Source organism: Orcinus orca, chromosome 2 (assembly GCF_937001465.1).
Source record: "Orcinus orca chromosome 2, mOrcOrc1.1, whole genome shotgun sequence".
Taxonomy (NCBI): Eukaryota; Metazoa; Chordata; class Mammalia; order Artiodactyla; family Delphinidae; genus Orcinus; species Orcinus orca.
In genome coordinates, this window is record NC_064560.1 from 168,545,919 (window position 1) to 168,560,702 (window position 14,784).

A 14,784-nucleotide genomic window follows, 5' to 3' on the forward strand; every position below is an offset into this window, starting at 1 on the left:
TTTCTAATTCCACCGCCCAAGGCTTGATAAGAGAAAGACAGTGAAGAGGATGCAGGGCACTGGGCGTGGGTTTCAAGGACACTTTCCCCCACTGGCTCCAGACACGGAGACAGTCAAGACAAGAAGAGTCTATGAGTCTGAAAGACTCCTCCTTCTTCCACGGGAGAGGGGCAAGATTCCCCTCCCACCAGCCTGCTGAGCTGTAAGCAGTTGCCTGACTCCTTCGATGTGGGATGGGAGGGGCAGCTCTGGGTGAGGCTCCTGACCCAGGACGTGAGAGGAACACACCCCCATCCCCACCCCCCCACCCCATCCCCCCAGCTGGTGACCTTGTCCTCATGTATGGACAAAAGGAGCATGAAATGATTGCAACAAGGATGAGTGAGAGGGAATAGGGCATGGGGGGAGGTGGTATGAGATTTGGGAGGGAGAAAAGCAGGCTGCTTCACACACTCACACACACGCACGCACGCGCACATGCACACACACGCGCGCACACACACACACACACGCGCGCGCACACACACGCTCCCTTCCGAGCATCACCAGCCAGGACACAGGGAAGGCTTCAGAGACAGGGAAGGCCAGTGTCAACGGGCATGAAGCCCAGGAGAGAACCCTGCAGGAGCAGGGGAGGAGGAAGGAGAGCTGGAAAGAGGGGAAAGACCACGGCCGAGAGCTCAGCCTAGCCCTGGGTGCAGGCAAGACTCTGTGCGGTTCTCAGGGCTAGAGGCCCAGTGAGGCAAGTAGATAGATGGTGCGCACATCCTGCCTAAAAGGTGGGGTATAAGAGGGGCCAGAAGAAGCTGACAAGAAAGAGCAGCAGCAGAGGTGGGACAAAGAGAAAGAAGCAGCAAGAGGCAGGCCAGAGAAGAGGCTGAAAGGGCTGGGCCTCCTGGGGAGGCTGGGACACCCAGGATGGGGAGCCTCCAGGCGGGGCTGTTTCCTGTCGGGCAGTACCCATGAGGCCTGGAAGGAAAGTGAGGAAGGTCTTGGGTGCCCATCCAGGCAGGGCATGGGGCGCCTCTATTGCAAAACTGTCATACTTATTCTGTTAGAAGACATTTTTACTGCCATTTGCAAGATTATTTTTGTAAAAAATATTCAAATCTTCATGGTCGATGGTGCACACAGGGCACCCCTGGGTAGTATGCAACCTGCACCACTGTCCCTGGCAGGCCTGGTTGGGAAGGATCAGGCAGGACTCTGAGCCTCTGGACTGGACACCGGGGGGAAGGCAGAAGACTTCACCCTGCCCTGGCTGCTGGGTAATGTGAGAGGGTAGCCTTGCTTAAGTAGATGGAGGGAGAGAGAGAGACGTGAGGAGGTGCTGGATATTTAAGAGAATAGGCAGGAAGCAGAGCCAAGAACTGTGCCGCCTGGGATAAGGGCTCTCAGCTCAGTCCAGGGGAGGAGCCGAGACCGCAAGCTTCTCTCCCGTTTGTGGCACCTATTATGCCAGCGTGTAGGGACAGAGATGCAGGCCATCCAGAGGCTGGCGTTCTCAGGCATCTTTAAGTGTCCTGGCCAAAGCTCAGAGAGCATCTTGCCCTCCTACAAGGGGCTGGGGTTGCGGTAAGGGGAGGGGGGCTTTTCTAATCCCGCCTTTCATTCCACGGGCTGCAGTTCCAAGGGGCTGCGGCTGGAGTATCCAGGGCGGATGGAAGAGATGGGCAAAAGGGCGCTGGGAGAGAGGGCGAGGCAGAGGGAGAGCTCACCTTCTGCGCACCGAGAAGGCGTGGCAGTGACATGAAACATTAGGTCACATGGCCTTCCCATCCGGCCTTAGCGTGCCTACACATCTGCACAGAGAAGGAGAAGAGGTTGAGAGAAGAAAGTAGGCAGCAGCGGCGCAGAACAAACCCAAACAGCCATGGTGGACAGAGCACACAAGACAGACAGACAATGAGGGAATGGGCAGAAAGAGAAAATGAGATGATGGGAGGAGAAAGGGGCTGGGGTGGGAGAGAGATAGGGAAGAGGTGGGGAAAAAGGGGTGGGGAGAGGGGGGCTGGGGAAGGCTGAGCAGAGGGTTGGGGAGGCAGGAGCATCGCCCCATCATGCATTTCAAAACAGGCCACTCAGACTCCATGCAGAGGGTGGGAAATTTGCCTGAGTATGTGGCAGCTCCAAGGCCCAGAGCTGAGAGGGCCAAGCCTGTGGTCTGTCGTCATAGCGACCTGGATGTTGTGCTTCTAGGGTCCTGCCTGTGAGGGGACCTGGGGGAGGGGCGCCTGCCACCCGAGCTAAGCCTGCTAATGAAAATATTCAAATCTTCAGTGTCTGCAGTGTGAATGATGCCTTTGTGGAGTGAAGAACCTGCACAACTGGACTTTAACCTCAGGCCTCCCTGGGCAAACCTGGGTCAGGACACGTGAAGTGTTCACCGCAGCCCACCCTTTCCCATCGTCTCCCCAAGGGGTTGTGCAGAATGACCCCGCACGGGGGCCCCAAGCAAGATATAGAAGGCACCAAGGCCCAACAGGGCTGTGGACAGATTTGCTAAACCACGCCTGTGAGCGGGAGAAAGGCGGGGGCTTCGTGACGCCTCTGCAGAACAGGTCGGTGAAGACAGGCGGCGCCTCCCCAGATCTGCCTCTGTAAGGGACGCCTGCTGCTCTGTTAAAGCTAAAGCCTCAACAGCAGTGGGCACAGAGGGGCTGCTGCCCACAGCGCTTCCAGACCTCCAGAACCACCCCTGGCTGATCTCACCAATGCCGCCCTTCCTGCTGAAGCCCGCCATCCGGGTCCCAGAAGGTGAGCGCTTTCCCAGTGTTCTCCAAGGCAGTAGAGGAAGATGAGAGAAAGCAGAGGGGCGGGTGGGAGAGGAGTTGAGCAAGAATAACATGCCACGTTGGCACCGGGGGCTGCCGCTACCGAAGAGACAGACCATCGGACCCTGTCGACAAGGAGAGGTGGGGAGAGGAGGGGCGGGAGGGCATGGCTTGGGGTCTGGCATGAGGTGTGCTGGGCAAGGAAGGAGCAGGGGGCCCTGGGTACCTTCTGGGCTCCAGAGAAGGCGTGGTAGAAGCTGGACACGTAAGTCATGATGGCTTTCTCATCCGGGCGGGCTGTTCCGACGATGTCTGTCAAGAAAAATCTGGAGTTAAAGCCAGCTGGTGAACACATGATACGCTTCCTGATGTGATGGGGAAAGCAGCTCTCAGAACCACCAAGTCTTCTTGCCAAGACGCTGAGCCTGCATCTAACCAGCCATCTGGCATCAGCTTCCACTTACGGGAATGCGAGAGGTAGAGGAAGGAGTGAAATGGTACCCGAGGAAGGAAACAGACAAACCAGAGTAAGGGGTACTCGGGACAGCTGGTCTGGGTTCTACAACAAGTTCAATGCCAGGAATGAAAGGGGTCGGAGGGAAGAGAAAAGTGCGACAGATTAGAAAAGACACAAGAAATAGAACAACGAAATGCCACGTGCAGACTCTGTTTGCATCTGGATCAAAACAAAGCAACTAAAAAGAAATAATGGGGAAATTCGATTCTGAACCAGGCAGCAGATGTATCAAGAATTATTGTCAATTTGCTTGATGTGAAAATTATTTTATGATTGCATAAGAAAATATTGCTATTTTTAAGGTATGTAATCTGAAGTATGTAGTAGTGAGATGCTGTGATGTCTGAGACTTGCTTTAAAATTTCAACAAAGAAAACAAAAGTGAAAAAAAAAGGAAGTGTGACAAAACCTCAGTAACTGTTCTATCTGGATGGTGGGTACAGGGAAGCTAATTATATTATTCTCCCTGCTTTTGCATGTTTGAAATTGGCCTTACAACTTGACAGACATTGTCACAAACTATCATATCTTCCATCTGTTCTCCTAAGGGCCCATCCATCTTTCCAAAAAGTCATTTGTATTTCCACAAGTGCCCTCTCTCCCACTCCCTTTCCCCTGTGAAGTCAGGTATGTATATAGACCCCAAACTCAAGTCACCCCTTTGAGTTACTCATCACTGCAAGCTCCCATGTGTGTCCATGATGCACATGATAATAAACTTTTTTTCCCTCCCCTACAACCACAAAGGACCACTGCACTCCACCCCGGCACCCCCTACCCCGACTCCAAGGCCAAGCTGAGGACCATGCTCGGGCCGCCCTTTTCGACACCAGCTACCACTTCTCCCTCCAAACCTCAGGGAATCTGTCTGTGGAATCCCTGAGAAACAACTGACCCCCTGGCTCCCCAGATGAAGACCAAGCCTTCTCCCTTCTGGCCTCAGGTGCGGGGCCCGCCCTTCCTGGCCGCTGGCCGCAGCCGGGAGAAGAGCCGAAGGCCCAGAAGGAAAGCGCCTTTCACCTTCTGCATCCAACATCTTGGGGATGTCCAGGTACTTCTCCGCCACATCGAAGGCCGTGTTCAGGTTTGTAAGTGGGTCGTCCTAGGGGGAGAAGAAGAAGAAGGCGGGTGAGAGGCACAAGAAGTCTCTGGCTACCCCCATCTCGATGATCACCAAGACTGGGGACTGCCACATGCCGCGGAGCAACGGAGAGCGCCACAACTACTGAACCTGTGCTCTACAGCCCGCGAGCCACAACTGCTGAGCCTGAGTGCTGCAACTACTGAAGCCCGCGCACCTAGAGCCCGTGCTCCAGAGCAAGAGAAGCCACCACAGTGAGATGCCCAAGCACTGCAACAAAGAGTAGCCCCTGCTTGCCTCAACTAGAGAAGAGAAAGGAAAGGAAAGGAAAAAGGAAAAAGGAAAAAGGAAAGGAAAGGAAAAAGGAAAGGAAAAAGGAAAGGAAAGGAAAGGAAAAAGGAAAGGAAAGGAAAGGAAGAAGGAAGGAAGGAAGGAAGGAAGGAAAGAAAGAAAGAAAGAAGGAAAGAAGGAAAGAAAGAAAGAAAGAAATGCAAGCTAAGACCAGGCACTGGCCTGGGAGCCATCAGTCTTGGCTTCTGGTTTCAGCTCCACCACCAGCCAGCTAGCTGGACTGGTAAGTAACCTAACCTCAGTGTCCCCACCGGTTACTCAAGAGTTGGCCTAGGAGCTCTCAAGCCCCTTTGGCGCTCATATGAAATGTGGGGCTCCTTCAAACAGCTACAGTCTTCTGACTACATTCTGGCTCTGCTATCTTCTCAAGAAAACTTATTGGGGATCGGTGAGGAGGTGGAGTAATCGGAACCCTCGTGCACTGTTGGTGGGATTGTAAAATGGTGCAGCTGCTGTGGAAAACAGTATGGAGGTTCCTCAAAAAGTTAAACAAAGAACTACTATATGACTCAGCAATTCCACTCCTGGGTCTATACCCCAAAGGATTGAAAGCAGGGACTCAAATAATTTGTACACCCACATTCACAGCAGCATTATACACAATAGCCAAAAGGTGGAAATAACTCAAACGTCCACTGACAGATAAATAGATATGGAATATTATTCTGCCGTAAAAAGAAAAGAGATCCTGAGACGGGCATACTACAACATAGACAACCTGGAAAACATTATGCTAAGTGAACTAAGTCAGAATCAAAGGGACAAATATTATATGATGCCACTTATATAGGCACCTACAAGAGTGGTCAAATTCAGATACAGAAAGTAGAGTGCCAGGGACTGGCGGAAGGGGGAGTGGAGAAGGATGGCTTAAAGGGTTCAGAATTTTAGTCTTGCAAGATGAAGAGTTCTGGAGTTGGGTGGTGGTGACGGGTGCACACCGGTGTGAATGTACTTAATGCCACTGAACTGTGCACTTAAAAATGGTTCAAGTGGTACTTTAAAAATTATGTATATTTTACCAAATAAAAAAAAAATTTTAATGTGGAAAAAAACCCATAACTTAGTCGGGGGAGTTCCTCGCTGGACCTCCCACTCGATTCTTGGTTCCCAGACTAACCCAAAGCAAATGGCTTTGTCAGCCTACCACTCAGCTTCCGCGTTTGCCAAGGTGAGAGTCACAGGGTACAAAAGGATAAATCCATTCATCTGGGACGTGTTCAGGAAGAAACTGCTCAAAATAGAGAAGGTGGAGTCCTTCTGGGAAAGTCTCTGACAGCTTCCAGAATAATAAAAAACCACTGTCAAGCAGCAACAGTCATTTCCGTCCAGGCCCTCGGCCATCCTCAGGCCCCGGGTGCACACCCACCTGCCCCCCTCGATTCCCAGGGACCGCCAGGCCCCCCACGCCCACCTAGAGCGGGTGCCGGAAGGAAGTGCTTCCCGGTCACAGCCCTTGGCTCTCCCCTGTTCCCAAGCACCAGAGGCTCTGGCAACCTCTGTGCTTTCTGGAAAGAATCCATGGTTCAGTGGGAACAGGTCTGTGCTGTTTCTGGATTGTACTGTTGCTACTGAATTAAAGAGAAGGGGAGACAGACACAGAGAGACAGGGAGAAATGAAAAGACAAAGAGAGGGACAGAGGGTGGGGAGAGGCTGGCCGGGAATGAGACAAAGGCCCCTGGACTCTCACCTCCCAAAAGGCTGAGGCTCCTGGAGTCGGGGGGTGGGGCGGGGGCCGAGACTGAAAAGCCACAGTCAGCACGGACCCCACTTTATATGGGGGTGAGGAACAGCTGTGCACTGGCTGGCTGCTGCCCACCCCGGCCCCCCAAGCAGGGACACAGGCACATGCACACCTGTCACCACAGGGCATCGGCTGACCGCTAGGGTGGTACGTGATGATGATACCTTTAAAGAAAGTGTCCGCCTCTAGGATTCCCCCACCTTGGCCCCTGTCTGGTTTGGCCACACAGCTTTCAGGTGGGTCAGGGGCGTTCCCAAATCGATATTTTTTCTCTTTGCAAAGTGGCTGAGTTAGAGGGCTGGGACCCCCCCCATCCCCCAAGAGGTCAGCTGGACCCTCGTCCACATACACCTGGATACCGCCACGCACAGGGCCAGGCAGCGGGGCTCTCTCCTTTGGCAGGTGGGCTTTTCCAGGTGGGCAGAGGCCCAGCCTCAAGTTTCAGGCCCAGCTTGGGGTTTCTGGAGGGGATAGAAAACTACTCCTTTCCTCCCTCACAAATCCTTTTTGGCGGTTCACCCCACCACACACACCCCAAAAGGAGGTTCAGATGCCACAGAGCTGCTGCTGCACCAGCAACATGAAGCCTTGCTTGGCCACAGAGGCAAGGTGGGGGACTTCACTGAACACTGAGCTCTCCAAGTGTCAAGGTCAAGGAGACAAATACCAGAACGGTCATTCCTAGAAGCCCTTTGCCAAGAGATTCAAGGACCAACAGGTGACATTCCAACCCGAGCTCCAGACCATATACCGGGGGCACAAGGAGGGCTCCATGGGTGGCCTCTCCCAGGATGTCTGCACCACAGGGCCTCCTGGTGCTGGGATGGGCTGAGACGGAGGATGCCGAGTACAGTCACGGTGTCCCAGACAGACCTCTCCCAGGTCAGGCCAGCAGCTTTAACCAGCCCGGACACTAAGAACCATCACGAGGCTAGACACACAGCTCCCACCTCCCGGTCTGTTCCTCGACATCTTGTGGCTCAAGAAAAGCCCCAGCAACTTCACACCAAAAGCACAGATGAATCAAGCAGCCCTAAAATCCCCAGCCAAACGTCAGCGATGGGGGAAAGCAAATCATGGCGGGAAGCTGCCCAGGACTGTAGAGCAAGTCTCGGACAAGGCTGGGACAGATGTCTCTAAAAATACGCAATATCTTAAATGATGGAAGTAACATATGCACCCTGCACAACCCAGAAAAACAGAAGGGGAAAAGGCCACTTGGTATCCCTTCATCCTAACAATTGCTTTCGTGGTTCTGATATTTCTCCTGGCAGGTTGGGCACATCAGCAAGTACCTATGTGCTATGCACATACATACTCAGGCAGCCCTGATAGAGCAGGTGTTTTACTCTTACTTCTAGAAGGGTTGTCTCCTCAGCTCGTCTAAGGAGACTTCACACTGGGCCATGGGCTCTCAGAACAGGGGGCCCAGTCCTGCCCATCCCCCACCCACCCAAGGGGGACCAGTCGGTAGGAGCTGCTGGGGGAGGGGGCAGGAGGGTCAGGTGAGCACACGAACCTTCCGCAGCTTCCCGTAGTCAATCAGCTCAGGCCGGTGTCGGTGAATCAAGGCACAGAAGCCGAGGCCGTCCTTCCAGCTACCCGGGGGAGAGAAGGGGGGGCAAGCTGGTGAGTCGGGCCAAGCGGTAGGGGCAAAGCACTAAGCAGGGGTCTTCTTTTTTCCAGAGATGAGTACATAACCCTTCAGAGCAGGAGCTGGGAGAAGATACCATGGGAAGGAACTGTCTTCCTGCCACGATCCCAGGCACTGGGGTACAACACTGTGGGGCTTGGTAAGTTGAGACACACCTGCCACATCCAACCCTACCCGCCCCCAAGGTCCAGGGCCCTCGTCTGCTCTGTTCCAGAGCCCCAGGCTAGAACTTCCCAGACACGCTCCTTGGGGGTCTCCAAGGGCATCAACAAAAGGTGTATCAGGCAGTAGCTAGGAGGGACAGGGCTCCTCTCCAGGAGGAAGGGGGCATCAAACGGCGACACTCCCTTCCCAGAAAAGCGACTTCTTCCCCAAGTGTCTTTGTTCTGTTCTAGAGCTAAGACTGACCCAGCCAAGGGGGTCCTTGGGGGAAGCAGCCCAGGTTCTGCAAGGGTCCCTCAGACCCCAGCCACTCACCTTATGTGGAAGTTCTGGATGTTGACGTTTTTGTAAGGGGCTGTCTTTCTCTGACACCACAAGAGCAGCCCTTCCTTCGCTGAAGTCTCTGTGGGGAAGAGAATGACGGGCAGAGAGGTCAATGGCTGGCTTGGTGGAGGGAGGGGCGTGGGCTCATGGAGGTCCCACTGTGACCACAGGGTCCATGCTCTTTCACACAGGGGGTCCACACAAAGACCCCTAGATTTCAACCCTGCTGCTACCAGGCCAAAATTCTACTTCCTTGACAAAGTTCGAGAACTTATTTGAGAAACATAGAAGTAAGCTAGGAAGCGTTTCATAACTGGCCACCTTACACATTTAAATACTGAGAAAATGGCTTTTCAAACTTTCAGAATATCTCCCCGTCACTCCCTTTTATGCAAAGAAATGGCAACAATACAAAATAAGCTGGCAACTTATGTCAGGTGGCCACTTTGGGGAGGAAGGTTTGATTGGTCTGTGAAATCTGAAATTCATGAATCTTCAGATAGGGGCCCCATGTACCCTGTGGAGGGCACACAGCCATGTGGGAAGAAAGCATTAGGACTTCCGGTTGCATTTAGTGTTCATCTAAAAAAAAAATGGTTTCCTTATATTTAATGCATGGATCAACACTGTTGCTGTGTGTAAAGCAGACATGTATCAGTAAGATAGGGCAGGTATCTGAGAGGACCCCAGAGGCTCCCAGCCCAGGAGGGCTGCAAACTGCACCGCCCCCATGTGTTCATGGCTGTGAATTGCGGGTTATAGTACTCAGTAAAGTGGGTTTGTGGATGATCTCATTTACTTTCGATTCACAAAATGGACTTTAAAATGATGTTAAACAATTCCTGCAAAGATAATATAATAATTCAAGCACAAGAAAACGATTAAAAAATCAGCAAAGCTAACGCTTCTGCTTTTAGTTCAAGCTCTTTGTCAGTCACATGACAAGATGAAAAAACGATTTAATCAGAACTGACAAGATGTCTACCCAAAAGAATAAACTCATCAAGAAAGCTATTTGAAAACCAGATTTATATCTATTATCACTAACAAGCACCATGCCCTAAGTGACTCCTGAGGGTATCTTTTTAACCACTTCAGCCCTAAATACCAGGTATCTATAAACCAAACTTAGAATTTCACATTGCTGTATCACCAAGTGTCAAACCAAGATTTCCATAACAAAGCAATTTAATCCACATTGTTCTCATTAAAAATTATTTTGAACAAAAATCTTTTCAAGATTTGATTTCTAGGCCATTAAAATGAATTAAAAATATTTTTAAAATATCTCCACCTCATCTTTAAAAAAATTTGGTTTGGTGTGTTTTATAATATGCATAGAAATACATGCATATAATTTAGTGCAAAATAAATACACACGTATCAGACATAAAGCTCAAAAACTGCTGGAGTGTGAAATCAAAAGTTTAGAGAGATCACTGCCCCAGACCATGGTGGCCCCTTGCAGATCTACAAGGTGGCCACCAGAGGGTGCTATGGGAGCAAAGTGGAGGACCTGGTGTCCGCTCACCCTCCTGTCACTCCCTCCTGACTGCTATTCCCCTACCCTTTCAGATTTAACAACCCAAGAGCCAAGTGGGGTGTCTCCAATACACTTCCCCACAGCAACCTTGGGCTTTCTAAGTGAGGGGTTTCTCTGGGGCCAACACATCTATGGGGACCAGCACTCCAAACAGTTCTTACTTCCCTGTAGACTAGGAGAGCGCACAGATGCCAGCGATGGGTAAGCGGCCCAGGATGTGGCCCATGATCAAGGCCCTGTTGCCCCGGGGATCAGGGAGGAAGACGTGATGGTGAAGGCACGGGAGAGGTGAAAGCCTGGGGATGGCACGGAACAGAGCAGAAGGCCTACCTTCCACGGAGATGTCCTGGATGGCAAAGCGGAGGATGATGGTCCAGATCATGCCCAGGGTCATTTTCACATTCCCATCCACGATTTCTACAGACACAGCAGTAGGACACATTAAGAGGAGTCTCAGCAGGAACAGAGTCCACACTCCCTGAGTGCCCATGTCACTCCGTGAGCCACTTAGGACGTCAATGACCACAAACTCCACTTCTAGAGGGAAGTCTAAAAATTAGTGCAATTACATGTCACAGGTGTCAGGAAGGAAGTCTACTTGGGGGTGTCTTGGGGGCACCAGGAGAGTGGTCAATTCGACTGGGTACAACAGGAAAGGCAACAGAGAAGGGGGTGTCTTAAACCCTGAGTGGTGCCCACCAGCCTAACAGAGAAGAGGGACAGAATTTCTATACCATCACAAATGTCCTGGCACCTCTGTGAGCTGAGGACCTCTGGGCAAGCACAGCTCTCAGAACAGGCATCCACAGCTGGAAAGCCAGTGCAGGCAACAGAAATTAACCAACCCGACAAAGGTTTATAAACTGCCACTGGAAGGATCCACTAACTCACAAATCAAGTTCACGATGCCACTAGCTGGGTATTTTTTAATAAAAAACAAACAACAGCTTCAAGATCACAATTAAGAGGTACCCCACTATGGGTTTCCCTGGTGGCACAGTGGTTAAGAATCCACCTGCCAATGCAAGGGACACGGGTTCGAGCCCTGGTCCGGGAAGATCCCACATGCCACGGAGCAACTAAGCCCGTGCGCCACAACTACTGAGCCTGCGCTCTAGAGCCCGCGAGCCACAATTACTAAAGCCCGCGTGCCTAGAGCCTGTGCCCCGCAACAAGAGAAGCCACCTCAATGAGAAGCCCACGCACCGCAACGAAGAGGAGCCCCCGCTCACTGCAGCTAGAGAAAGCCTGCTCACAGCAATGAAGACCCAACGCAGCTAAAAATTTTTTTAAAATGAATAAAATCTATCTTTAAAAAAAAAGAGATACCCCACTAAATTCAGTCTAAGCAGCACTTTCTAGACTTTTTAAAAAATGTTATAAATTCTATGAAGTAATTTTTTTTTTTTCTGTACCAGACTCAAAGGCAGGGAATACAAAGATATATAAGCCCTGTCTGCAAGGAGCCTAAGACATGGAGTCATTTATAGTCTTGGGGGTTGAGAAGGGTAACAATCAAATGCAGACTCCTTACCCTCACCTGCTTCCAGGCCAGAAGATGGTAACCTGGCCCCATGGCGAGGTGCTCTCAGTTAAGACTCAGGCATACAAAGAATATCTCGTTTTTTCCTACCTGCAACACTAGTTTTAGGGGAGACCCAACAAAACCATAAGAAGGGGCAACTTCCAGGGACTCCTAATCCCCTGAGCCCACATCCATTTGGGTTTGCTTCCCACAAAACAAACCCCTTAAACAAGAGTGGATTCCACTAAGGAAATTAAGATCTCATCCCCTTCCTCAAAAGGGAGGGCAAAATTGCATGCAAGGTGAAGGCACTGAGCAGTGATGCCTGGCCACAGCAGCTTCTGGTGGGGACAGTGGGTAAGTCTGCTGAACCTGCATCAGGGTGCTGAGTAAAGGAAGCACAGTGTCCACTTCAGACTTGGGACAGGATGTGACTCTTCCTGTAAAGAAGGGGGTTTGAATGCCCCTCCCAGAACCCTAGGCATCCGCAGGACAATGATCCAAGTCAGAGAACCTGAGTTAGAGAGACAGAGAGACGTAGCAGCATACGACCATCCTCCTTAATAACTAAAACAGCCAGCTGCACTTTGCAGAGCAGGCTTGCGGGGAGCGGGAGTAGAGTCAGTTAATCAGTCAAGAATCAGTTCCTTGGGGCTTCCCTGGTGGCGCAGTGGTTGAGAGTCTGCCTGCCGATGCAGGGGACACGGGTTCATGCCCCGGTCTGGGAAGATCCCACATGCCGCAGAGCAGCTGGGCCCGTGAGCCATGGCCGCTGAGCCTGCGCATCCGGAGCTTGTGCTCTGCAACGGGAGAGGCCACAGCAGTGAGAGGCCCTCGTAACGCAAAAAAAAAAAAAAAAAGAATCAGTTCCTTGTAAAGCAACTATACTCCAAGGAAAATTGAAAAAAAAAAAAAGAACCAGTTCCTAAAAGTTTGATATTTTTAAAATGCCCTTTCATTTGTGACTCCCAATGGTTTTGCATCTGTAATGTTCAAAGTGTTTATATAAATTGATAAAAGTCTAAACTCATAATACATAAGTAGGCAAAAGACATGAATACACTTCACAAAACACGAAATACAAATAACCCATTTGTAAGAATGTCAATCTCGCTTGGAATTAAAGTTATAAGATACCATTTCCCAGTTATTAAATTAGCAAAGTTGAAAAACAGCAAACACACACCAGGGTGGTAATAAGGCTACCATACTGTGGCTAGAAGTTTTTAAAAAAACAAAAAACACCTTTCTGGGAAATAACGTGGCAATAGGGAGCAAGCATCTTGAAGTTGCTCAACTTTTTGAGAAAAAAATTCTCTCTCTAGCCCAAGCCAGTGGAGTGAAATACAGAGTAAGGTTGCTGTGAAGGCCCTTGCTGCCAGGGTATTTATCATGACCACACACTGGAAACCCTGTGGAGGTGCAAAGTACGAGGCATGACTGAGCAAATCCCCAGACTTGTCACCTCTCTGCTCAAAACCTCCACTCGGAGCCAAAGGCAGTGGCTGGTGGGGCCTCTGGGACCCCTCCTCCCTCTACCCCTCCAGTCACACGGCCTCCCTGCAGCTCTCCCTGGTCCTGGGATACCCCTCACCTCCCTCCTGTTTCCACTCACCCTTCATCTTCTCACTGAGACCTTCCTGGACCTCCCATTTTACTTTTCTACAACCGACATATATATTTTCTTCTCCCTCTTCTAGAACGTAAGCTCCCTGAGGGTAAAGATTTTTTGTTTTGCATCACTGCTTAAGAGCCCAGCATTGTCCCTGACACAGAAAAGGCCCTCCATCGACATTTGTTGAATGAATGAACACATGAATGAATGAATGAATAGGACACTAGAGGACACTAACCACAGGTGGGCGAGCGGGCAGAGAACATAAGAGCACTTGGGCTCCTCCAGGACTGCACCCAGGTCTGGAACAGAGCACAGCTGTGCTCACCAAATACACAATTAGAACATAATTAAAAATGATGTTCACAAGTTTTTAATGACTTGGGGCCAGTGTCCCCACCCCCAGCTGCCCCATGTGTGAAGATCAAAATATCCCAGCCGGGCTTCCCTGGAGGCGCAGTGGTTGAGAGTTTGCCTGCCGATGCAGGGGACACGGGTTCATGCCCCGGTCTGGGAGGATCCCACATGCCGCAGAGCGGCTGGGCCCGTGAGCCATGGCCGCTGAGCCTGTGCGTCCGGAGCCTGTGCTCCGCAATGGGAGAGGCCACAACAGTGAGAGGCCCACATACTGCAAAAAAAAAAAAAAAATCCCAGCCTCCTGCTGACCTTGAGCTCAGTGTCCTCCCAGCACCAAGGAAGACAAGGCAGCTTCTTCTCTGGGTCTTGCCTACTTACGTCTCTCCTCCTTCCACAGAAACACCCAAGCCCTGGGGGTGTTGCTTACTGAATTCTAACTCCTACCAAAGAAGCAGTTTCACTCCAGAAAAAAGAGGGGCCAAGGACAGGCAAAGAGAGTGGTGTGTGTACAGTTAACAGCCCATGTACCACCCATCCCCAGGGCCCACCTGCTTCCCCACACACCCTCAGAGTGTAACCCTCCCCAGAGGGCTCTCCTGCCCTGGTCCCGAGAACGGTAGATCCTTTCCCCAGGCATCTCTGTTTGGAGTAAGGCTGCCCATCTCATAGGCATCTATATGGCCTGAAATGCTGGGTCCAAAAGAAGGGTTCCAAGGCCACAACTGGGCCCCTGGGGGAAAAACCACGACACTAGATTAACAATGTCTGGGACTTCCCTGGCGGTCCAGTGGTTAAGACTTTGCCTTCCAATGCAGAGGGTGTGGGTTCGATCCCTGGTTGGGGAGCTAAGATCCCACGTGGCTTGTGGCAAAAAACCAAAACATAAAACAGAAGCAATATTGTAACAAATTCAATAAGGACTTTAAAAATGGCCCACATCAAAACAATCTTTAAAAAACCAAGCCAAACCAAAAAAGCAGTGTCGCTGTGGCTGTGGGAAGAAGCCATTCCTAGACCACAGCTACCTGTGAAGCTGTTCACATCCTGATTTTACTCAGAACCTGCCTGGCCCCTGGCCCCAGTCCGGGGAGGCAGTCACTGAGCAGTATTCAGACGGTGGAATGAATGATGCCGAA

At 51.1% G+C, this 14,784-nt stretch overlaps 1 protein-coding gene across 4 annotated transcripts in view; it reads right to left on the reverse strand.

Moving 5' to 3' along the window:
- Positions 1-14,784, reverse strand: part of ACTN1 (actinin alpha 1) — a 95,629-nt gene that overhangs the window by 20,304 nt on the left and 60,541 nt on the right. For all 4 annotated transcript variants that reach the window (XM_033432566.2, XM_033432442.2, XM_004262158.4 and 1 more), the window contains exons 4-8: positions 10,482-10,568; positions 8,600-8,687; positions 7,988-8,066; positions 4,312-4,393; positions 3,001-3,086 (exon numbers count right to left, since the gene is read on the reverse strand). In XM_033432566.2, the coding sequence (XP_033288457.1) occupies positions 3,001-3,086; positions 4,312-4,393; positions 7,988-8,066; positions 8,600-8,687; positions 10,482-10,568 (422 nt within the window). The remainder of the gene's footprint in view (positions 1-3,000; positions 3,087-4,311; positions 4,394-7,987; positions 8,067-8,599; positions 8,688-10,481; positions 10,569-14,784) is intronic.